At 44.1% G+C, this 22,786-nt stretch overlaps 3 protein-coding genes and 1 long non-coding RNA gene across 5 annotated transcripts in view; 1 reads left to right on the top strand and 3 right to left on the bottom strand.

Moving 5' to 3' along the window:
- The window catches only part of LOC147199837 (uncharacterized), a 29,603-nt gene extending 27,523 nt beyond the window's left edge, over window positions 1-2,080 (bottom strand). Inside the window, exon 1 of the long non-coding RNA XR_015101836.1 lies at window positions 1,765-2,080. This is a non-coding gene — a long non-coding RNA (uncharacterized LOC147199837). The remainder of the gene's footprint in view (window positions 1-1,764) is intronic.
- Window positions 2,081-2,217: 137 nt separating this feature from the next.
- Window positions 2,218-6,657, top strand: sfrp2 (secreted frizzled-related protein 2). Its single transcript, XM_086119518.1, has 3 exons — window positions 2,218-2,793; window positions 3,913-3,993; window positions 4,890-6,657. The coding sequence occupies exons 1-3, from the start codon at window positions 2,286-2,288 to the stop codon at window positions 5,195-5,197; spliced, it is 897 nt and encodes a 298-aa protein (XP_085975644.1). The 5' UTR covers window positions 2,218-2,285; the 3' UTR covers window positions 5,198-6,657.
- A 225-nt stretch (window positions 6,658-6,882) lies between these two features.
- Window positions 6,883-16,493, bottom strand: cpe (carboxypeptidase E). 2 transcript variants are annotated; one of them, XM_086119516.1, is made up of 10 exons: window positions 16,330-16,493; window positions 15,716-16,089; window positions 11,233-11,429; window positions 10,992-11,159; window positions 10,292-10,409; window positions 10,024-10,206; window positions 9,632-9,771; window positions 9,449-9,548; window positions 8,547-8,665; window positions 6,883-7,687 (listed from the first exon to the last, which is right to left on the bottom strand). In XM_086119516.1, exons 2-10 carry the CDS (start codon window positions 15,942-15,944, stop codon window positions 7,589-7,591), a joined length of 1,353 nt encoding a protein of 450 aa, XP_085975642.1. In that variant the 5' UTR covers window positions 15,945-16,089; window positions 16,330-16,493; the 3' UTR covers window positions 6,883-7,588. The 2 variants fall into 2 exon arrangements, with proteins under 2 accessions (XP_085975642.1, XP_085975643.1); XM_086119517.1 differs by lacking the exon at window positions 16,330-16,493 and having other exon boundaries at window positions 15,716-16,249.
- Window positions 16,494-17,540: 1,047 nt separating this feature from the next.
- Window positions 17,541-22,397, bottom strand: msmo1 (methylsterol monooxygenase 1). The gene is made up of 6 exons (XM_086121022.1): window positions 22,345-22,397; window positions 20,762-21,021; window positions 19,711-19,859; window positions 18,919-19,045; window positions 18,658-18,812; window positions 17,541-18,542 (listed from the first exon to the last, which is right to left on the bottom strand). Exons 2-6 carry the CDS (start codon window positions 21,014-21,016, stop codon window positions 18,350-18,352), a joined length of 879 nt encoding a protein of 292 aa, XP_085977148.1. The 5' UTR covers window positions 21,017-21,021; window positions 22,345-22,397; the 3' UTR covers window positions 17,541-18,349.
- Window positions 22,398-22,786: the final 389 nt, after the last annotated feature.

The following is a 22,786-nucleotide window of genomic DNA, read 5'->3' on the forward strand; positions in this document are numbered from 1 at the left end:
TGACCTGCTTGCAAAACTTGGCCTCAAGGGTGAACGTCGCCTCTTCAAAAGAATGTCTGTGACGAGCACACCGGGTGACCTTTGAACCCTCGTGGAAAACAGCGGGGCTTGTTTGGGAGCTGGAAACAGGATGGCAGGTGACCCATCACCCCTCCCCGCTTCCCAAAATCTTTCAGTGATGGATGGGGTCTATATCAGACATCACCCCCCCGACCCCTCCGCCGGCCCCCACCCCACCTTTAAACCAGCCTAGAAGATGTATGCCCCTCACAAACTCAGCTTTGACATTCATTTCAACCTTTGTCGACATGTCAGGAACCAAACAACTGGCGGGCCAAACAATTTAGGGTTAAGTTGTTCCAACCCCCCCACTGCCCCCCGGCCCTCCACACGCACCCTCTAGACCCCTCCTGTGTGTCCCTGACCTGAAATAACCCCAGTCTATAAATGGTTTGGCCGCGTAGCGAAATCGGAGGGATTAAACAGACCCAATTAGGGACCCCATGTTGACCTTATTTGGTGTGACGCACAAAAGCCCGAGTGTGAATATGAGAGACTCCGATCACCAACTGTGCAGCTTCACATACTTTACATAGATGGTTAACCTAACTACAAAAAAAAGAAAAAAATTAAAGTTGCTTGTTTTTCAAGATTTGTGGATGGATGTTTGAATCAAATAGTTTTTTTTTAGAAACTTTTTTTTTTCGAGGAGAAGAAAATAATCTGAAAAAATTTGTCTCCTTTTTTTTCAAGATTTTTTTTTCCAAGAATGCAGTTGTATTTCCTAATTTTAAAAAAATCAATCTGAAAAGAATAGCCTATTTTCGAGAAAAGGAAATGAATTTTAAAAATTGATCAAAAAACGTTTTTGGGTTTTTTTTTAAGTTGGATTCTGTCGAGTAAGGAAGAAATCCTTTAAAGTGTCAATCTGACTGGAATAAAGAAGTCGGTTTTTCGAGAGAAAAATATTTTGAGCAAATGTCTTCCCCGAGAATAAAGTTCCTTTTGGGGGGAAAGTTATAGTTTCCAGTAAAGTTTGCACACACATACTTGTAACGCGCCCAACAAATTTGAATCTAATGAGCGATGACGCTGCTATTCAACAAATAAAAACAAACCCAAGAATGAAGTCGTATTTATTTTATCGGCAAATACATTTTGCGCTCCCACAATGAAACAAAGATGAATTTCAAAGCCAAGACCACATGTTTCCAACAAGCAACGCCACAAATATATCAGCAGTAGTTTGCTTGTTGGGTTCCACCCAAGCGCTTAGCATAAAAATCCAGACAAACGTTGCACGCAAAACCAATGAACTGCTTTGTTTTTTTTTCATCTGAGAAGAAGCAGAGGTGTGGGGTCCAGATTGGGTTACCTACACCCCCACCACCACCACCTCTCCGGATGCGCTTAGGTGCACCACAATCCTCCTAATGATAGAAAATGAACGGTCCATTGAGCGGACATACACCCCGGTTGACGTTTCCTTGATTATTTTCAGCGCCCGGGACAGACGGACGACCTGCCGACTTGGTTAAGTTTGAGTCCGATAAAAAACATTAAATTCCACGTGCAACCTAGCGCACGTCTTATCGCTATTATTGTAATGAAAATATTTTGTTCGACATATATTGTGGAGACCGAACACAAACACATTTAACCACGTCATCTATGGAAAGGGAGAGCAAGAGCAATAAATAACACAAAGATATTGTGCGGTACAGTGTATGTTTAACGTATTGGGAACTAACAAACGTCACTTACCGTCTGTAGATCAAGAATAAGATATTCGTGATAAAATTGAATCTCCGGCTGTCAACTTTCTGCAGCTTTTGTTCTTCTTCTTCTTCGTTCAAATTTACACCGTCTCAGGCACAATTTGTAAACCACTATCTAGCGGTCAAGATTAGAATTACACCTCGAATCGACGAGATTTACGGCGTGAACTACACGAAACAAAAATCGCCAAAATAGCAGGAACTCGGAACCTGTCATACAGGAGAGTTACTGTATTTTAAAAGTTGAATAAAGCTTTATTTGGAAAAGAAATAAAGTCAGAATCTTAATAGGAGAGTCCTGTTTTTCCAATGTAGTATTTTGCTTCTCAGATACGCCCCGCCCCTCTTCCACCCCCACGCCCCAACACACACACACACACACACACACACACACACACACACACACACACACACACACACACAACGTGTCTGGACTCCTCCTTGAGTTTTGACTGAAGAAAAGTTTCCGAGTGGGCCCCCGCCGGCAGTCCAGTTAGTACGCACACGATGACGCCGGCTGTGGCTTCGGCCGCAGCGTGGGCCCTGCTGCTGCTGCTGCTGACGTCGTCGTCGGCCGGGGCGTCCGGCGAGGTGTCGGACGAGCGCCAGTACAAGCGCAGCCAGTGCAAGGCCATCCCGGCCTCGCTGCAGCTGTGCCGGGACATGGAGTACAGCGAGATGCGCCTGCCCAACCTGCTGGGCCACGAGAGCATGAGCGAGGCGGTGCAGCAGGCGTCGTCGTGGATCCCGCTGGTGCACAAGCGATGCCACCCGGACACCCGCAAGTTCCTCTGCTCGCTCTTCGCGCCCGTGTGCCTGGCCGACCTGGACGAAGCCGTCCAGCCTTGCCGCTCGCTGTGCGAGGGGGTCGAGCGTGGCTGCGCGCCCGTCATGGCCGCCTTCGGCTTCCCGTGGCCCCCCATGCTCGACTGCCGAGCCTTCCCCGCCGACGACGGCGACCACCTCTGCATCCCGCCCGCGGACATCCGCAACGCCGTGCCCGACGTCGGGGAAGGTGCGGAGGGGGGGGCAACGTCTCCCGCACTCCAAACTCACGTTGTCGTTAAATTTTTCGGAAAAATCGGAAAAAAGTCAGTCAAAGAGTTAAGAAAAAATATAGACATTTTTTTAGAGAATCATTTTTCGTCAAAAAATGTAACAATTGGGAGTGGGGTTGCATTTTAGAAACAACTGTTAGAATGTTAAAAAAAAAGTTGGGTGAATTTATCATTTCTCTGCAACAAACTAAGATAACATTTTATGTCTCCCCCCCCCCCTCCTATTTCACAACAATATCAAGCAAAACATTTTAGTCTGATGTGATTTTACAAGAACAATCTCTTGAACAAACTGGGGAAATTCTGTTTCTTTTAAACCGATAAAAACATTTTTTTTCCCAAAGAATGTTTCTTTTTACTTAGAAAACAAAATTTCTAAAGGACAGCTATACCATGAAAACATATATAATCTCTAATATTACCCTTTTTCACGGAATTTCTCAGAATTGTGAAGGGGGTTTTAAGTCATACTCTGAAAACAATGTGGTTATTTTTTAAGAAAACTGATACTGTTTTTGAGAAAGTAATTAATATTTTGATGAGAATGAGGTTGTATTTTCACAACGGAAAATGCATACAGGTATATTATTAATTTGTAAATGAGTTGGAAGGCCACACGGGAAGGGAAAAAAACTAATACAATGAGAATACATGGATATTGTGTTTTTGGAGAAGAAAATTAAATATATTTTTCTTTTTTTTTCACGGAAAGAAAATCTTTCTCATAAAGGAATTTATTAAATTTTTCAGTAGGGAAAAAAAATATTTTGTCCTCCCCAAATTTCTTAAAAGTCACAATCTGATAAAAACTTTAGTTTCCTTCGGAAAACCTTTTCTTGGAAAGAAAATAACACTTTTTAGGGGGAGAATTGAATCATTGAGAATTTATCAATAAAAGAATTCATTATATGAAATTGGTAACATTCAAAGGGACACTAAGGCTACTGGAAAGGAAGAAAAAAAACAGTTTTCCTGAGAGAGACACCTAGTCAAGAGTGACTCAAGAGCTCCAATACTGGTTGCAGTGGAGTAATACATAACAGTCTTTCCATGTTGTGGGGTGTTTTGTGTTTCAGTTCCCAGAGTGTGTGACGCCTGCAAGGAAACCGATGAAAATGACAATGAAATAGTGGAGAACTTATGCAAAAACGATTTTGGTAAGCAACGACTGAACATTGGTTTCATTTACGATTGACAATACTTCAGTATTATTGTTGTAAAATGTTCATAACATGAGCGGTTGCTTCTGTGTGTGTGTGGGGGGGGGGGGGGGTGCCATTACTTGTGTGTTTAAACAAACCACATCACCTCCAAAAGTCCTCTAGCTTAATGGTAATACAACATGCAAAACACCATAAATGGGCTAGCACAACTTGCAAGTTGCAGTGGTTATAATCCTTCAAATAATTTATATTTTAATGGAATTGGTTGCCGTTATTATATTTTAGGATAAAAATAGAATTTAGAATGAAAAACATTTTTTTGGGGCGGGGGGTAGTTTACTGAGAGAAAAGTCATCTAAAAAGAATACAGCAGTTGTAGTAGAAATGCATTTTTGAGTCATAATTTAAAAATGGAAGCTTGTCCTAGTAATACTTTTTGACATATTGGATATTTTTTGAAAAAAATGTAAAAAAATATATATATACGTATATATATGAGACATCAATGTAACTTTTCAAATGCAACCATAGAGGAAGTAATCTCTTAATTATATTATATATGACGCGCTTCCCCGACAGGAGGCTGCCATGTTTAGGCCGCCATCTTTCTGCTACGACTACCCGAAGGAGACAAACTTGTCCAACGTAGTTACGCAACAGGAAGCCAACAGCAGTGTAACAACGATCCAGCATGTACTCCGTCACTTGAGCGAACACTTAAAATCGTTTGTAGCGTAATTTGACGTGCACCTCTTCCGAAGAACTGGCGGTAGTCCCGCGAAGCGTGTTATGTACGAGGCACCGTATTTGCGCCTGCTTCAAAATGCGTGGCCGGCAGCGGAACGCCTTGGTTGTCCCAATTGTAACGATGGTTCTCCTCTGCCGTTGAGCTCTGAAAATCAAAGTGAAGGAGATCTCGTACATGGACGGCGACACGCGGATCGTGCCGGAGAACAAGAGCAAGACCATCTACAAGCTGCACGGCGTCAGCGAGCGAGACTTGCGCAAGACGGCGCTGTGGCTCAAAGACGGGCTGCACTGCGTCTGCGACGAGATGAACGACATCAACGCCGCCTACCTGGTGGTGGGACAGAGGACGGACGATGGACGCCTGGTGGTCACCTCGCTCAAACGCTGGCAGAAGGGCCGCCGCGACTTCAAGAGGATTTCGCGCAGCATTCGTAAGCTGCAGTGCTAAAAAAAACATTTTTTAAATGACGACGACAAAAAAAAACGATCGAGTGAAACTGTTTGAGCCGTGTTGCCCTTTTCTATTAGCCAGAGTGGACAAGATCGTACGAATTCCCACGTTTAAAAAAACCCCCACAAAATTGTTCATCCATTTTAACCATTCAAAGAGTGCACTTGTCATGTAAATATAGGTCGTGTCACCGTCACGTTAGCGCGAAAGGACGTCCCAAAAACTTTGTAAAACATCAGAATCAAATTCTTGGGGAAAAAAATGATCTAGAACGATTCCGAAATTCCAAAAATCGGACAATAATTTTACGCAAAATTTACCTTAAATTTCATGTCGTTTTACAAACATATATATGCATGCCCTTTTAAAATATTTAAATAGCGTACAGGTCATGACGTAAGTAGCATGAAAAGGATGCCCAGACAAGTTTGTAAAACATCCGAAACTTTTTTTGTTTTCCCGTAGCACGCTTGAACAATGCGGAATTTCCAAACCGCATACAACAAATTTTGCGCAATCCTCAGAAATACGAGATGACGGATTTGATCAAAAATGAAAATTTTGGGGGGGGACAATGTTGGTAAAATTGATCAAACGTTAGGATTTGTAGTTTCTTTTGAAAACTTGGCGTTCCCGTGAACTTTGAAATAAAATTTCGAAAATGTTCACGCTAACATCTTGTCTGATTTTTAACCATTTTTAAAGAACAATAATTGTCAGGTAGTTAAATCTTCTTCCTTGAATTCTTGGATCAAATTTGACCAAATTCTTGATTTTTCAGCTCGATTTTTTTGGTTGCATTTTCTGACCATGACTGACACATTTCCTTGAAATGTTAATTTTGCAGCCAAAATGTCCACTTCCAAATTGTTGGTCTGCTAAATTGTTTAAGTTTCAAGGTTCCACTGCCAACCTCGTTTTGTACGACTTTTGAGTTTCTGGAAGGCCTCAGTTCACAAAAGGACACGTTTCCTACAATTAATCCGGTGAACTTTTCATTGAAAAGAAATGCTAATGATGGATGTCATTGTTGTGATCCCGATGTTTTCTCAAGCTAAATATGAGAGATAGCTGGCTATGTTCTCCGCCCTGCCCCCACCCCGATTATTTTTAGACAAAAACTGACATTTTCATTTTCTGACTCCATTTTTCATATTTGGTCTCCCAGCTTTTTAAGTCTACTGTTTTGTTACCTTATAAATGTTGATTTTGCTAATAACCACATTGTTGTGTGTGTACGTGCAATATTTGTTTTTGATGTTTGGTGTTGTAAATATCGACATTCGATTTTGTATCCACTTTTTTTGGAGCTGGGGGTGACATGGGAACAAACGCCGAAAGATGGCTGTTTTTTTTCTTCTGAATTTTATGATTTACTCTTAAATTAATACAATTCATGAATAAAATAGGATTGCGTTCATTTAATATTGAAAGAAATAAAAATGACATGTACAAGATGGCGTTCTCAATTTATTAACCTTTTGAGGGACAGCGGTTACTACAGTGGACAGTTTATCGGGTTACAGGGTGCACGAAAGGGTTACATCTACATTTGATTTGTTTAAAACAATCCAAATGCGGAAGTATGCATTGTTTTGTTTATCTAAAAAAAATGTTAAAGGTCCCTTTCTCTTGACTTATGTGCGGCTATGGCAGAGAATAACACCCAGAGCACAAGTGCACACGGTGACAACATAAACAGGGAAGTTTTATTGTTTGTGGAATCATTTTCATTCTTCTATACAGTTTCTGTCTATAAGTCCCATTTTCAACATTGATTATATACATTCATCAAATCTTTGTCCAGTCTGATTACACGGACGATATTTTGCCTCCATTCAATTTGGTATCGAGCACATTCAAATGAAACGAAAGAAAAGCTTTCACAGTCCCGTCCTGTGCGTTGCGACGACAAAAGGAATAGCTTTGGGCTTGCTTTTTCAACGTTACCAAAAAAAAAAAAAAAACACACACACACATAAACATTTCTTGCTATAATTTAGTCCATAAATACAGTCGAATATATATTTATATATAGAGATATGTGTCGTTATTTATTCATAGGAATCACAAGTCATTCTGTGCTCAAAGCCAAGCTGTGCTGCAAACGTTGATGATGATAGTGCTTTTTTTTATTTTATTTTATTTTTTTTTTAATGTTTCACCCTCCATCATCAGACCTGATTATTGAACTGTGTGTGTGTGTGTCGCTCATAAGTCATAGGGATGGTTGCCGTGGTTACAGCTCACGATGAACCAAGAAAATGACACAACAACAAACAAGTTCCTCCTCGCACAGGCTATTCAAACATGGAATGAAGGAGAGACACGGAATGAAAGGGCTGATGGGTGCAGACGTGTCAAGCGCGGGTCGGCTCGGGCGTCCGTTTAGAAGTTGAGCGTCTCGGACATCATCTTCCACCAGTCCATCAGCTCCTCCCTCTCCTCCTCCTTGCGCTCCATCAGAGACTCCAGTTCAAAGTCCACCTGCACAAAAGCACAATTTGAAGAAGAGGAAAGGGGACTTAAAATAAACAGCAAAACGTTTGCTCATTTGCAATTTTTTATCATATATACGTATTTTTCAATGCATCAATATGAGGTTGTTTTATTTTTAATGTATTTCATTGATATCAACTGTCCAATACTAAAATAAATTCAAGTATGTTTGATCACAGTATTTCACTATACAAAACTTTATGCCCACATTTCATTTGACTGCCAGCAAAATGATGAGTGTTGAAGGCGTTGTCTTTGGGGGTTTTTTGCCTCAATTATGATTCATTAATTTAATATAAATATAAAAACATTTTAGAATTATTTAGAAAAAATAAAAAACGATGAAATATATATTCAATTTAGTTAAAACACACATTAAAAAATACATAGATACGCAAAATAATGGAATAATGAAAATAAAGTCAAATATATATTTTTAAATGATTTGAAAATATGAGTGAATTTATAAAAATATTTTAAAAAAATATGAATACATTACTTCACGAGTAGAATAAATTATGCAACATAGGCAAATTTTGTTTAAAAAAGAAGAGAACCTGATGAAGTCATTCGTAAAGTATGGCACTCCCTCTAGTGGTACAAAAAAATACTGACTCAAATGTTCATACTGTTAAGAGTCGAAGAGGGCTTTCCATTTTTGTTTAATTCACTACAGCACACGCACTTCACTTGGATTCAACTTTAAAGTAGAATTGATCATATAAGCTTTTATAAAGTGTTGAAAATGGATTGTGATTCACGATTTCTTTAAATTCATGTGCAATACATTCGAATGAGCCCGCCAAGCTTTTCGTGTGTGGTTGACGCTGGGCTGGGTTGTTCGTACCCTGGTGGCGGGGCTGTGCGGGACGGCCACCTTCTTGATGACGCTCAGGTATCCCGGAGCCGAGGCCGCCACCTTGTAGTTGCCGGGAGTCAGCAGGCGCCAATAGTCGCCATCTTTGGCTGGGGAGGGGGCACCACAAACAAACATTACAACACCAAATGTGTCCACTAGGTAGAGCCGTGCAGCCGGAATTTAATGGGCCTGAGTAGAGCATGAAGCATTTTGAGGGAATCAAACCGGAAAGCCTTGCGGTCGCACAAGCGTAGCCAAACAAGCAAGTGGGTGGAATAGAGGTCTGCCAAAACGTTTTATTTCATGTTTTTAAAATGATAAATGTTGAACTAGTGAACTGCTATAGTGTAGTGAATGGCTGTGGAGTTCTTTGGAGAGGGGAAAGGTAACTGTGATCTATTTATTTTTGGTTTCGTCAGAATGACATTCGTCCTCACATGTATGAAATCCATCGCTCTGTCTCCTCTACAATGACACACGTAGTTATGGCAATGTACTTGCTGTATGTATTGTAATAGTGCTAACGAAACATTAGCATCATGATCTGCATTGCAACGCTACATTGAGAGGAACCCGAGTGATAACACCACTTTGTGGCAAAGATCTGACGTTATGTTAACATTTGGAGGCTAAACTGCGGCAGCCGCCGTAAAGGAGAAATGCACCTGGTCGAAAAATGAACGCGGGCCACTGAACAATCAATGCGCAGTGCTGGTCTCTCAAAAGGGCCGTTGACCAGCACCAAGGCAAAACGTGGTCGAGGAAGGTAAAAGTGGATGCAATCGTGCTATTAGGCCAACTCTTTAGGTTTCGTTTTATGTACATACTGTTTATTCACAAACGCTTTCAAATGAGTTTTGCTAGCTTGTACGTCGGGTTGACATGGCTACCTGTGGTGACGTCGTGCTCGATGCCTTCCACGGAGATGGTGGCGTTGCTAACGGCGTTGCCCTGCAGGTCCCGCACGAAGCCCTTGACGCCGCGATGAACCTGTTTCGACGCACACACGGAACGAGAAACGAATCGCATCGTTCTCCTCACGTCCGAAGCTTTCGTAGCGTCTTTGCGCCCACCTGCTCGATGTAGCTGACCAGCGAGTCGCGGTTCTGCTCCCAGTAGCTCTTGAGCAAATCCTCGGCCGGGAATTTGTCGCAGCTCAGCTCCAGCGTGATCTCAAAGCAGTTGCTACTCAAATAATTGAAGTCCTGCATTCCTACAACACCGCCGCGACAATGTTCACTTGTTAGCGTATTTTGCATTCGCTCAATTAAATAAAGATGTTTTTTCTTTGAGGGGTGGGTGGGTATTAAAAGCATGTATTTTCTTTTTGTCACACACAAAACATTTTTAATGGCCTCTGTAGGGCCATTTTAAACCTTTTAAGGCGGCTGTCACTGATTCGTACATATTTCGCTTGGGGCCCCCTCGCCACACCGTACTTGTGAGTCAGGATCCTGTTCCTTACCCCCCGGCACGCTGTACCAGGCGCCCCCGTTGGTGATGCCGTCCTTGAAGCTGGAGTCGTCGTCGTTTTTGCGGCAGGGCGCCCGCTGCGGGTCGGACATCACGGGGTTGTACACGGAGTAGGCCTTGGCCAGTGACTTGAAGATGGCGTCGTCGGGGCTGGCGCTGTACTCGTGGGCCGAGCCTTGGACACCAAATAGATTATTAGCGTCTCTTCATTTTCAAAAATAAATTATTAGTCAAAGGTGGAATATATGATAGAGATTGACCACTGCGAGTTTCGTCGTAGGGGTAGTTGGCGACCACGTCCCCGCCATGCAGGTTAGCAGAGAGGACGAAGGGGATGTCCATGATCCAGCGGATCACCGCCTTGGTCTCTGGCGCCAGCTACGAATAGGAGGGCAACAATGCTTAAAGAACGGCGAGGCAATGCTTTTACTAAAATAAATAAATCAACCTCTTTCATTAATTCATGGTTCATTTACCTTTATTTTAGCGCAAGACTAAGAGATCAGGCCCAAATATTTTTGTTGAGTTTGATAACGTTTGTTGTGATAGAGATTCATTTGTTGTCTGCGTTGGTTCAAAAGGAAATGGGACCTTGAAAAAAAATAAGACTCGATTCGCAATGGCAGTAGTGAGGGGGGAGAAAAATGGCAATTAAATTACTTTTCCAAATAACCCAGCCCCGATTGACGTTGATTTTCAAAATGGAATACAAATAAGAGTTACGTAGGTAGGTAGGTCCAGTGGATATGAAAAGTCTACACCCCCCTGCTCAAATACCTTTGCAACTCAGGACAACAAAAGTAAGCGGCCATCTTTGTGGGGGTTTTGAAGTTTGAAAGCTGGCATTTATACGGGGAAGGGGCGTGTAGACTTTTGCGATCCACTGTAAGTTTGTCAGTAGGTAGACCACCGTTTACTCGTCCACCCATGCGCTGATGTCTCGGCACACCCTTGACCCACCTTGGCGTTTTCATCCACAGACTTCTTCATGTTTTGCAGCAGATGGTTGTTGGCTCCTCCCTCTCGTTCGTTGATGTAGACGATTCTGTCCAGGTCGGGGAAGTTGCGGTTCAGGTCCACCCCCTGAGCGTTGGTACGGCCCACGAACCAGTCCTTCATCTCTCCGGACTCAACACAAGACCGAACGCTGTGACTTAAGTCAATCAACGGCGCGATCCGACTCCCCGGGCCGAGGTCACACCTGCGAGGCGGCTTTCTCGAATCCGTCCGGGTTCATGGAGGGCATGAGGTGGATGCGCGTGTTGTGGATCAGGTCTATGATGGTCTCATTGCCCTGCTGGTACTGGTTGCACAGGTACTGCGCCAGGTAGACCAAAAGCTCCCGGCCCACCGCCTCATTACCGTGCATGTTGGCGATGTACTTGAACTCCGGCTCGCCTGCGCATGCCAACATGTCAGTCTGATCTGCTCCAAGTCAAGCGCACTTGGACCGTAGATACACACACGACTGTTTGCACCAAAGTGAAATTGACCCCCCACCCCCAAAAAAATAAAAATGATCATTTGTCAAGTTGTCTCGCAATGAAGAAATTCCCAATTTACAGCAGCAAAGTTACGAAAGGAAGAAAGTAGAAGAACAAAAAGTAGAGGAGCTGTTGTATAGGCAGCTCCTACAAAGGCAAAAATCAGAGGCCTGTAATAAGTGTTGGTTCAAATTTGAATTAATTTTATTTTTTTTAAAGGAGTATTTTTAAGCAAGAAACATGGAGTCACTGCACATGCTCTACGGGCCACATAAAATGATGTGGCAGGCCGGATCTGGCCCCCGGGCCTGGAGTTTGACACCTGTGAGTCACAAGGTCAGTCCGTCAGTCAGTTTGTTTGCGACTTAGTTAGTCGGGCAATTAGGTTAGTAGGCGAGTCGGCAAGACCGCTCAACGCTGTGTCCAGCGGTGACACGCTGACTCGTCAGCGGGAAAGGTTAAACAGGATTGATCGTCACGAAGGACGATCAGGTTGAAACGAGCGCGCGCACACGCACACACAGGGGATTTCTTGGTTGAGATCAGGAGGAGCAATAAGGTGTAAGACGGAATTGTGTTCCATAAGGCCCCTTTGACACATAAATAGATACGTGACTTGGAGCGCCCCGAGCTGTGACCTTTTTCTCGGCTGTGCGTCTTCTATCCGCACCCTAGCACACATACCAAGTTGAAATCAGTTCAGAGCCGCCGAGTCACACATTGTCACAGGGGCGAGGCAGAGTCGCTCTCCTCCTGCCTTCAGTGGTGGTAATAGATCTTCAACCGAAGCCCCTTTCGCATGGCAATATGGAATTGGTTTTTTTTTTTTGGTTTCCAAGTCATTCCTGCACAACAGTGACACAGGAAAAAAAAAGGCGGAGGAAGAAAAAAAATCCACCTTGCGGAGGCAATATCGAAGCCATAACAAACATTTGTGTGTAAGGTTTTTTTTCCACTATGACAGATCACACCAGATGCTGAGGATTGTACCGGCGGGATGCAGTGTTGCTGTGTGAAAGACGGATGAATGTCGGCTCTTCTATGACGGGCTGCCTGCATCAAAGGCACGAGCAGTGACTGTGTTGGGTTTTGGAAGCCTTGACAACTAATAAGGAAGTCCCAGTGGATTCTTGGGTGTGTAACACACACGCGCACACATGCACCACACAAGCACAAAATGGAGCAAATTGGGCGCTGAGGTTATTTTTAAAGTCTTCAATCTGGCTCTCGTTATGACTCGCTAATGATTTCAAGGCTCTAACTCTTGACATCCTTGTGTGGGTTGGGTGGTTTTGGTGCAGGGGGCCGGCAGTGGGGGGTGGGACTGCGTCAAACACAGTGAATATAAAAAGTTCACACACCCCTGTCGGTTGTTGTGATCTAAAGATGGTGGGACTAAGAGAAGCCATTTCAGAATGATTCCACCGCTGCAACTATTCAATATATTTTCAATTTGATTATTGCATCACTTTTTCGGGGGGGGGGGGGGGGTATTGCTTTAAAAGGTGGGGCATGGCCCGGTGAGTGACGTGGGTGTCAGTGAATGAAAGTCGAGTCGGCTGCTGCGGGCTCAGGTTAGCCGCTGAGCGTTAGCGCCTGGCTGTTAACTAGCTAACCTGTTTGCCGATCGGGGGATTAGTTGTGGCCCTTGTGTGTGAAAGTTAATTATGTTTATTTTGCAACCAGAATCCCGATTCATACAATCCGTAAGATCATATTTTTCAACGTCTTCGTCGTTTATACAGAACAAGATAAAAGGCGGGGCAAAAGGAGCACGTGGGGAAAAGGCGGGACAAAAACAGCAATTCCGCCGTCAAAAGCTGTTGCGGAAGCTACTTTCACTGTAAACAAAAAACAACAACTCAAAAACATGTTTCCATCTTCTTTGCCATCGATACAGAGCAGCAGCGTCGAAAAAGGGAGGTCAACCACTATATACATTCTGCTACATGCTTTTGTGACACACAACATTATCTCTATTACATACAGACCAAAAAGGTCCCCTTAAGGTTTTGCAGATGTCTAATATGTGTATTGTCTAGTATGTGGCTAATATGTCAGATCAGGTGAGTCAGCTCTTTACTGACGTGTCATTTAGTACACGGCGGCTTGTCATTATGGTTTCCGCGGCGACGACGGAATGACGTCATTAGGGAGGGCACGGTGGGAATGGCGGGTGCCCGGGGTTGCCGTGGCAATGATGAAAGGGTACAGTGGGTTGTTAGGTGACCGGCGTAAAACACACGGTGCGTTAACACGCTCGCACGCAGGCACGAATCCAATACAAATCGGGGGGTTGCATACGTTTGCCCGTGCGCCGAGGTGGGAGAGAACAGTGCACGACTGCGCATGCGCGCAGCTTCTGAATAATAAATAAATTCTGCCTCCCTTCTCATCCTCCCCCCTTCTTCTGCATCGTATTATGAGAAGGCACGTTCATATTTGATTCCTCTCGTTTTCCATATGACACATCTGCATTTGTGCTCACACGGAGATGACTTTCTTACGTCAGACACCGTTTAAAAATGCTCATGCCAGGAACAAGGCGGGCTCCCCCAAGAGCCACAATGAATCCTACTTAACTTCTTCTGGTGGTTCATTAAATGAGCTTCGTAATTGATGACTCTCATTAATTTATGCCTAATTCATCATTCAATAAAATGACTTGTCTCGCTCTTTTGGTCAGCCCTCGGAAGCATTTTGCATAGCTAGTGGTCTTCTATTCCCATTGATAAGCGGAGCATGAAGGCGCTACTGTTAAATTCAAACACACACTGCGTATGGTTGTCACGTAATGGCGCACGGAAGAACCCGCTGACAGATGGCAGCTACATGCGGGATCGGGTGGGCGGCGGCGGTGGATGGGATGAGTTGGGGGTGGTGAGGGGGGGGGGGGTTGCAGGGCTGTGCTCTCTCCCGAGACGGCCCCCGAGCCAACCATGAGCCGGCGGTCGGCTCAGAACACTAAGCCGATCTGTTGCCACGGCAACCGCTATTTCCGCCCTCACCAATGGCAGGTACCTTGAGGGGAGCTTTAAATTCACGGCCGCACTGTTTTTGTTGCAGCCACATTAAGGCAAAGACATCTGGTAGCAATAGAGAAACAAAAATGCTTCGCAATGCTACCACACTTTCATGAGCTTATTTTATTTTATGAGCCTGTGCCTGCACACAGGACTGAACATCTATAAATGTCCGCTAAGCCATGTTTTAATTTGGTTTGCTGCTCTTTCCTTGGATTGTTTAGCATTTGAATAACACACTAAATTACAAAAATCGGCACCCCGGTGGTCGACTGGTTGGCGGGTCGGCCTCACAGTGACAGTGCAGAGGCGCAGGGTTCGATTCTGGGCGCGGCCTCCCTGTGTGGAGTTTGCATGTTCTCCCCGTGCCTGCGTGGGTTTTCTCCGGGTACTCCGGTTTCCTCCCACATTGCAAAAACATACGTGGCAGGTGGATGGAACACTCTAAATCGTCCCTAGCTGAGATTGTAAGCACAGATGGTTGTTCGCCAAATGTGTGCCCTGTTATTGGCTGGCAACCAGTTCAGGGTGTACCCACGCCTAATGCCCAAAGACATCCGAGATAGGCTCCAGCATGGCTCTGACCCTCATCACGACAAAGCGCTTCAGTGAATGGATGCATGGGTGGAAATGATTAGCAAATTCTTATTAGTGGTAAGATTGATATTTTGGAGATGTCAAAATATCATTAGAATAATTAAAAATAACATTTTACAGAGTGATTCATAGATGGTTTACTTAAAACAACAACAACGTTATAATAATATAATTTAAAAAACCTAAAGAAATAACAAAATAAAATTGTGTTGGTGTCAGACTCATTTGTATTACTCTAATGATGGATGAGTCGCTATTATTTCGTCTATTGGCGTGCCAGTCTTAACTGTCGTGTTTTGCGTCACGCAAAGCTTTCAATCGCTGCAACCTGCTTGACTTCACGATGGCGCAGCAGCATCGCCGCCTGCGGCTTGTTCCAAGGCTACAATCACGACCGCGGAACCGCATCGATCTGCAAAATGGCGTCTGAACATTGCGACTCTTTCCCTTTTTTTAAGGAGCGCAGGGGGGTGATGATGGGGAAATGCCCGCTTTTACGCACGGCTCCCAAACACATTCACACCTCACAGAACGAGCCGTTCCAATGTCACGCGACACGCGGAAAAGAAAACGGACTGACCCGGTTCGTGCGCGCCGGGGTTATCGGACATCTCGAGGACGAGCAGCTCGCGGCCCTCGAAGCTCTCTCCGATGGTGTAGATACGCGCGATGGTGGGACATTGCAGCCACACGGACACCAAAGCCTTGCGCAGCTCGTCGTAGCGGTGGTACTCGAACGAGATGTCGCCCTCCGCGGACAGCGCGCGCGACGTCGCGCACGCCAGCACCAGCAACAGGAGCGCCTTCATGGCCGTCGGGTAACGGTTGGTGTCCGACGTCCAAAATAAAAAAGGAGGAGATGGATGCTGCGGCTCGCTGCAAGGATGAATGGTGGGTGTTTCTTCTTCCTCCTCCTCGTCCTCCTCCTCACTTGGTCGCGGCGAGGACGCGTACCTGAGTGAGGCGGTGTCAAGTTCAAAAGCAGCGGAAGAGCGCGTCCGCTGTGAGTTCAAAATAAAAGATAAGGACGAGGCTTCGCGACGGTGGTTTAAATGGCACTTTGTGCGAATCCGCCCCGTTGGTCTCTATATAAATACGCTGGCTAAACCCCGGTGGAACGAAAAAAGACGTGGACAGGACAGCAATTGTTTGAAGAAAAATATATTTTTGGATAGAGGAAGAAGAGAAACATACAGATGACTGGAGAGGGAGCGTGTCCGTCCGACCTCGAGCGTCGTGTCGTCTCAACTCACTAGCTGTTGTCAGCTGATGTCGTGGCTAGTCTACCTTAGCTGTTGAAAGAGACCGAAGCTCTTTGATGTATAACGTCCGTTGCGTCAGCACTGATTGGTTGAAGCCAAAAGACGTGCGTGCGTACATGTCCGCGCTGATGCACGCACAGCGGGGAGCAGCGGACTATCGACTACTTAGTCGAGCTTCACTTGAGTGGCGTCACTACACGCCTCCCAACAAATAACGCACGCACATGGCTGAAAAGCACTGCGGTGGATTTTCTTGAAGTACTCACAGGGTAGAGCAAAGGAAGCGTGGAACTGACAGTGTGACGTCAACATTTGTGACCGAGCGAAGTCGTTCGAATATACTGCAAGGTCGCCGGAACGTCTTTTGAATGTTTCGGCAAAGTTGTGCGAATGTATTGGTAAACTCGTTCCAACGACATTAATACGTTTTGTAAACCGTTGGCTAAATGCTAAAAACATACCATTTTTTTTACCATTCTGCCACGGGGTGTCGACGTGCGCATGCGCACAATTGCGACGACCCCATCAAATGCTAGTAGTTTCGAGCTACATAGCTCAGTCAAAAATGTTTACATTGAGTTCCACGCCTCAGTTGATAGGGACCAATTAGCGAAAATTTGCAAATAAGGCATTTGGATTCATTTTCTTGATGAGCGATAAACTCATCACAATAAATTGTGACTTTTGTTTGTTTCAAAATGCTCGGGTCTACAACACTGTAAAAAGTGATCGGAACTGGGAGAAATTGCTTTCGTTTTGCTGACGGCAAATAATCACGTTTTAATGTGAAAATGATCATGTTAAAACACGAAATTTATTACGCAGTGCCTTTTTTCTGGTGTGGCAGCAGTCGTTTGTAGCAATAAGAAGATAGTAAAAGCAAAAACAAAAAACAAACCTAGAATCCAGTGGACAGTCCATAAAAGGATGTCAGATTTTTCCTCACTTCCTCTTTGGTAGCTGCTGCTGCTGCATGCTGACCTGACGAAGGAGTCTGTGTGTGTGTGTGTGTGTGTGTGCGCGCGTGTGTGTGTGTGTGCGTGCGTGCGTGCGTGTGCGGCGCCCGCGGGACATGGCCGCAGGGGTGTGTCCTCGGTGCAGCAGTGGACTATATTCAGTACATATGGGAAAAGAGAACATCGACAAATTCATATTTTTTTTATTCCAATATGAATACAACAAAAATATCTCAAGAGTTTCTTTGTGGATATATAAAAAAACTGGATTACTGTATCTTCTGGGTAGAAGCTTACAATTAAAAGTGCTAAGTCTATACAGAAGCATCTCACACCTCTCACATATCGTATTTCTTCAAATAGTGACTGTCCCTGCACTCCATATGAGTAAAAATGCATCCCTGCGCGTCAAAACAGCAGCGCCCATGGAGGCACATGTGCTGTCATTCTGACTTTCCTTTTAAAAACGTGTTTCTCCGTTTGTGTAAAAACTCACCAATATGCTGTTTTCTTTTTTTTCTTATGCCTTTCAAGTCTAACATAAAGAAAATGTTGCTTTGGCCCCATCTGGTGGCATCTTGGTTCCAAGCAACTGTTGAACTGAAGGAAGGAGCTTCCTTGCAGATTTGCGCAATTTGCGGCAGGGCGCAGTTTGCGGTAACATTGTATTTATAGCTTGCAAAACCTCCTGGCTTATCTGCAGTTAAGCAGCTAAGTACCACTACTTGCAGAAGTACTAAATAATAGGGCCTGTTATCAGAATTGAATTCTGCCAAAATATCATAATCGGCATCAATGTAAAAAAATAATAAAACCCTCTCGGTCGGGCCCTACTATATAATATTTAATGACCAAACAGCAGCCACAAAAAGAGAATATTCATGGTTGTATTTCTGGCCAATGAGAAGACCACAATTCACGCAGTGCAGAAAAAAAAAAGTCACGTACGTATAATTTGGCTTGAACCCGGATCAGACTGCAGACATTGTGTTGCTTTTACTGGGTCTTCTTGTCGCCTCCTTCTTTCTGCATGTGCTTGTTGTACTGGTTGTCGGTGTTGAACAGCTTGTCCCACCAGGTGAAGGTAGAAGCGTAGTTGCCCACAAAGTTCATGTGATGGAAGTCGTGGAAGCGGGCGCCGGCGTAGAACGGCAGCAAGTGCAGCGGGTTGACCGGGATGTCGTACCCGCTGGGGATGGCAAAACAATTTTGATGTGCTTTTGGGGGTTTTTTTTGCATTAGCTTGAATGAGATCGGTGCCGCCCCTTTTTCCTCAGCACGTAACGTTGCGGTCAGACGAGTACCTGTGCACGTCGATGGTCTCCAGCAGGCGCACGGCCACCCAGGCCCACAAGAAGAAGACGTGGTTGCAGAAGATCATGATGCCAATGAAGAAGCCCGCCCCCAGGATGATGGTCTCGGCGGGGTGGGCATACTCGGCCTGCATGCCAAACGGCGCCTGGTGGACAAATGAACGTGGGCACCGGATCAGTGGGGTCGTCGGATGTGGAATTCATGTGTGTATTGTGTGCGTGTGTGTGTGTGTGTGTATTTCTAAGACTCACGGTGAACTCGTGGTGGACTTTGTGGATGTGCTTGTAGATCCTGCGGTGGTGGAGAACTCGGTGGAGGAAGTAGTGCCACGCGTCTTCCACCACGGCGCAGCCGAAGCACTGAGCCACGATGTACGGCCTACACGCACGCATGAACATCAGCGTTAGAATCATTTTGGATCTTTCATACGTTTGGGGTTTTTTTCTGGCTTTTCTTTTTAAATTTTTGTTCGTTTTAAAGGGGGAAGTCGAGTCAAAAACTTTCTGGACAATATGTTCGATACGCCTACTCTGGAGGCAAAATGCGACCATTTAGGGGCTCGCAAAATGTAAACAGCTGTGAGGCCATCGTCACATACAATATAAACATCCATCCATCCATTTTCAGATCCGCTTTATCCTCACAAGGGTTGCAGGGGGTGCTGGAGCCTATCTCAGCTATCTTCAAACAATAGGCGAGGTACACCCCGAACTGGTCACCAGCCAATCGCAGGGCACACAGAGACGAACAACCATCCGCGCACACACTCACAGCGCAGGACAATTGAGAGTGTTCAATCAGCCTGCCGTGCATGTTTTTGGAATGTGGGAGGAAACCGGAGTACCCGGAGAAAACCCACGCAGGCCCGTGGAGAACATGCAAACCTCACACAGGGGGGCCGGAGCTGGAATTGAAGCCGGTACCTTAGCACAGTGAGGTCAACGCGCTAACCACTGGACCACCACAATATAAACATCAGCCTGATAATACACGCGATATAAACATGAACATACAACAACACGCTCCACGTAAATATCACTGACCATCGCGGCATGGAGTCCCAGTCGTAAGGGATGTTGAAGAACTCGGTGAAGTAGTATGTGCCGCAGATGAGTGGCAGCTGGATGAAGAAGTGGTTGAACAGCAACATCTTGAAGCACCGCCACTGCTTCTCCCATGTCTCTGGCTTGTCCTGTGCACGCACGCACACACAGTCATCGCAGTTTACAATTTTCTAATTCGCCTATTTATGTTTTGTTTTGTTTTTTCCTGTGGAACCTGTCCTCCATTTTTCACAAAAAATATTTGCTGTTTTGTGCTCAGCCCCCAAAAAAGAAAAGCATGGGCAGCTGTGCTAATACAGGATCTAGACGACTTGCTGTGATTGATGGATTAATGAATTTTGCTTGGTTCCAGAAAATCCTGAAGGAGAATAAAAAAAGCACACTTGGGTCCTGCAGCAGGACTCAAACCATTCAATATATACCAAGTTCTTGAATGGCTGCAAAAAAGATTTTGGAGTGGCCTAGTAAAAGTCCAGACTTGAATCCAATTGAAATGCTGTGGCTTGACCTACCAAATCCTGTTCATGCTCAAACACACGTCAGTGTTGCTGAATTTAAGCACTTCGGCGAGGAAGAGTGGGCCAAAATATCTCAAGAGTGATGTGGAAAATGTGACATTAAAGTGGCGAAATAATGAAAGACAAAATAAAAATTTGAGGAAAGAGCAAATACTTTCACGGCGCAGTACTTGTTTGCCCATATGAGACGCGGCGTCAGTTTATTAATTGGACGAGTATGCTCGTTAATAGTATTGATGAGCCTAACGTGAAGGTGGTTAGTTTGTGTTGAATAATTTAATGAACGCGTATCGTCGCTCATGTAACAGTTTAATGATTGTGTACAAGCAAGATGCATGGTGTTGATGCTTTATGATCCTCTCTGTTAAGTGCTTTGCTGCAATCTTGTTGAATCTTTGCACGTGGTGTTGGTGCTTGATGATCCTGTCCATTCTAAGTTGCTTTGGCGCCATCTTGTGGAATCATTTTGGAATTACACAATGCTTTTCGAGAGGACAGGAGGGCACACTGACCGGCTGAATCTTGTACTTCTGCATGAAGGGTAGGAACTGGAAAAGGAAGCCAGGGAGGCAAAAGAGGAAGTAGATCAACTCGTGCACGATGAGCGAGCCCCAAGTGGCGATCTGGAACTTAGTGTAGTTGTTCAGCATGTAGTGCCACACGTGCTTGAACGAGGGCTGCAAGGGGTTCCCGGGCAAGAACGCATCGACGTACTCCGCCGCCAGGTAGGCCGAGCTCAAGATGTTCGCAGTGCCGTTTACCTCCATGACTTCTACGTAGAGAGACAGGCTACATTAAGAATTTTATTTCCTTGAGAAAAAAATCCGACTTTAGTCACATAATACATTTTTCCTTTCTAAAAAATATTAATCTCTCATAGGTTTACACATTTTTTCTTGATATGATAGTTACAGTATGTTTAATTGGCATTAGGATTACGATTGTAATTTCGTTAAAAAATATACAGTACATGTACCGGTATTCGTCCCTGGAACCAAAAGGTTTGACAGCTCCTAATTTAGTTGACACATGAACCATCATATTGTCTGACCTCCGTAAGAGCTGCAGTATTACTACTCAATACAAAATAAACTGAAAAACTATTACCGAATAAGAAAATGTGACAAAATGACCTTAAATGACTGCTTCAAACAACAAAGCGTGTGACGGAAAAGTGGCTAGGACTGCATGACTGTCCGTGTTTTATGTTATGTGTTGTGTTTATTGTTTTACTTTATGTTAACTGTTTTGTTAAGCGCTTTGTTACAGCTGCCGCTGTTGTGAAAGCGCTATATAAATCAGCATGTATTGTATTGTATTGTATTGTATAAATACACATCAGAAACGCAAGTATTGTGGTTACTTTTGTTATCAACCTGCTACGATAAGATGACCATTCACTTAACATTGTGCCGTATGATTGTCTAAAATACATTTTTGTTCATAAATTACATGGCAGTGCAACTTAAGATCATGATTAATAACCTTTGACACGACAAGGATACTAAAAAAATATTACAAAAGCAAATAAACATGAGTAATTAATACTCATGTTTGTTCGATAGAACAGATTTATTTAATATAAAGAGATGCACACTTGGGGTTTCTTCCCAAATTAAAACACGTTTTCCAATTTAAACAAAATTGTGATGTTCGAAGACATTTATTTTCCAATAGTAAACCAATTTAAATGCATTTTAATTAAGAAAAAAGTGACGTTGATGTAAGACGTCATTGAAGTGAAAAGTTGCCTTTTCGTCCAATACTGTATTTAACGACAGTAAATTTGAAAAAAAGTTAAAAAAGAACCTTTTCATTACAATGGCTTTTATGAAGTTAGCGTCTTCCCTTTGAAACTCTGTCACACTCGTAAACAATCCGTTCGACCATTTTTTACAGCAAATATTTCACTTTTAATGACAAATTCGGGCTAAAGTGGCTGCTTTCCACTTCAACTAGCGGTGCCCGTAAGATTATTCATTTCAAGACGAACGTCGCCAGTTCGTGACTTTATCCTTTGCTTTAGTCTTTATAAAATAAATAAACGTTTAAGAGTTGAGCTAACTCTTCGCTTGTTAACATTATTAGGACTCACCTCAGCACTGGCTTCTCTGGTGTGTGTGTGTCATGTACCTGGTGGGGGTCGTCCGTCAAGTAGTCGAGCGAGCTGCCTTCCAATTGGCTAACAGGTAGAGCGGGGCGACGTCACGGGATGTAGTGACGTCCCTGATTGGTCGGCCACATGAAGCGATGATAGTGAGACTCGCGGGTCTCCACAGCGACAGCCAATCAAAAGCCGAATGGGACTTTGATTCGTGGGGAGGAGGTTGAGTCTCAGACAGATGTGTTAATTACATAAGTCGCCAAAATTAATCAGACGAAAAAGGATCTATTTCTTTGATAGAAATGACCTATTTTTTACTGAGAACAAAAACGTTTGAGAGGGCAAAAAAATTCCACTTTATCAGAGACGAGGCATATTTGGGAGAAAAGTCAATCATTGATTTTTGAAAAAAAAAATTTTTTTAGTAAGCCTT

The sequence above is a fragment of the Hippocampus guttulatus genome, chromosome 9 (assembly GCF_054856545.1).
Source record: "Hippocampus guttulatus isolate MCC_2025c chromosome 9, RoL_Hgut_1.0, whole genome shotgun sequence".
NCBI lineage: Eukaryota > Metazoa > Chordata > Actinopteri > Syngnathiformes > Syngnathidae > Hippocampus > Hippocampus guttulatus.

Excerpts from the sequence above, each read along its gene's own strand:
- sfrp2 (XM_086119518.1), top strand. The coding sequence starts at position 2,286 with ATGACGCCGGCTGTGGCTTCGGCCGCAGCGTGGGCCCTGCTGCTGCTG. Across the intron at positions 2,794-3,912 it reads CGTGCCCGACGTCGGGGAAG|TTCCCAGAGTGTGTGACGCC; the intron begins GTGCGGAGGGGG and ends TTTGTGTTTCAG. Across the intron at positions 3,994-4,889 it reads CTTATGCAAAAACGATTTTG|CTCTGAAAATCAAAGTGAAG; the intron begins GTAAGCAACGAC and ends TCTGCCGTTGAG.
- cpe (XM_086119516.1), bottom strand. The coding sequence starts at position 15,944 with ATGAAGGCGCTCCTGTTGCTGGTGCTGGCGTGCGCGACGTCGCGCGCG. Across the intron at positions 11,430-15,715 it reads CCCCGGCGCGCACGAACCGG|GCGAGCCGGAGTTCAAGTAC; the intron begins GTCAGTCCGTTT and ends TGGCATGCGCAG. Across the intron at positions 7,688-8,546 it reads CGCACAGCCCCGCCACCAGG|GTGGACTTTGAACTGGAGTC; the intron begins GTACGAACAACC and ends GCTTTTGTGCAG.
- msmo1 (XM_086121022.1), bottom strand. The coding sequence starts at position 21,016 with ATGGAGGTAAACGGCACTGCGAACATCTTGAGCTCGGCCTACCTGGCG. Across the intron at positions 19,046-19,710 it reads TGGGACTCCATGCCGCGATG|GCCGTACATCGTGGCTCAGT; the intron begins GTCAGTGATATT and ends GCGTGCGTGTAG. Across the intron at positions 18,543-18,657 it reads GAGACCATCGACGTGCACAG|CGGGTACGACATCCCGGTCA; the intron begins GTACTCGTCTGA and ends TGCCATCCCCAG.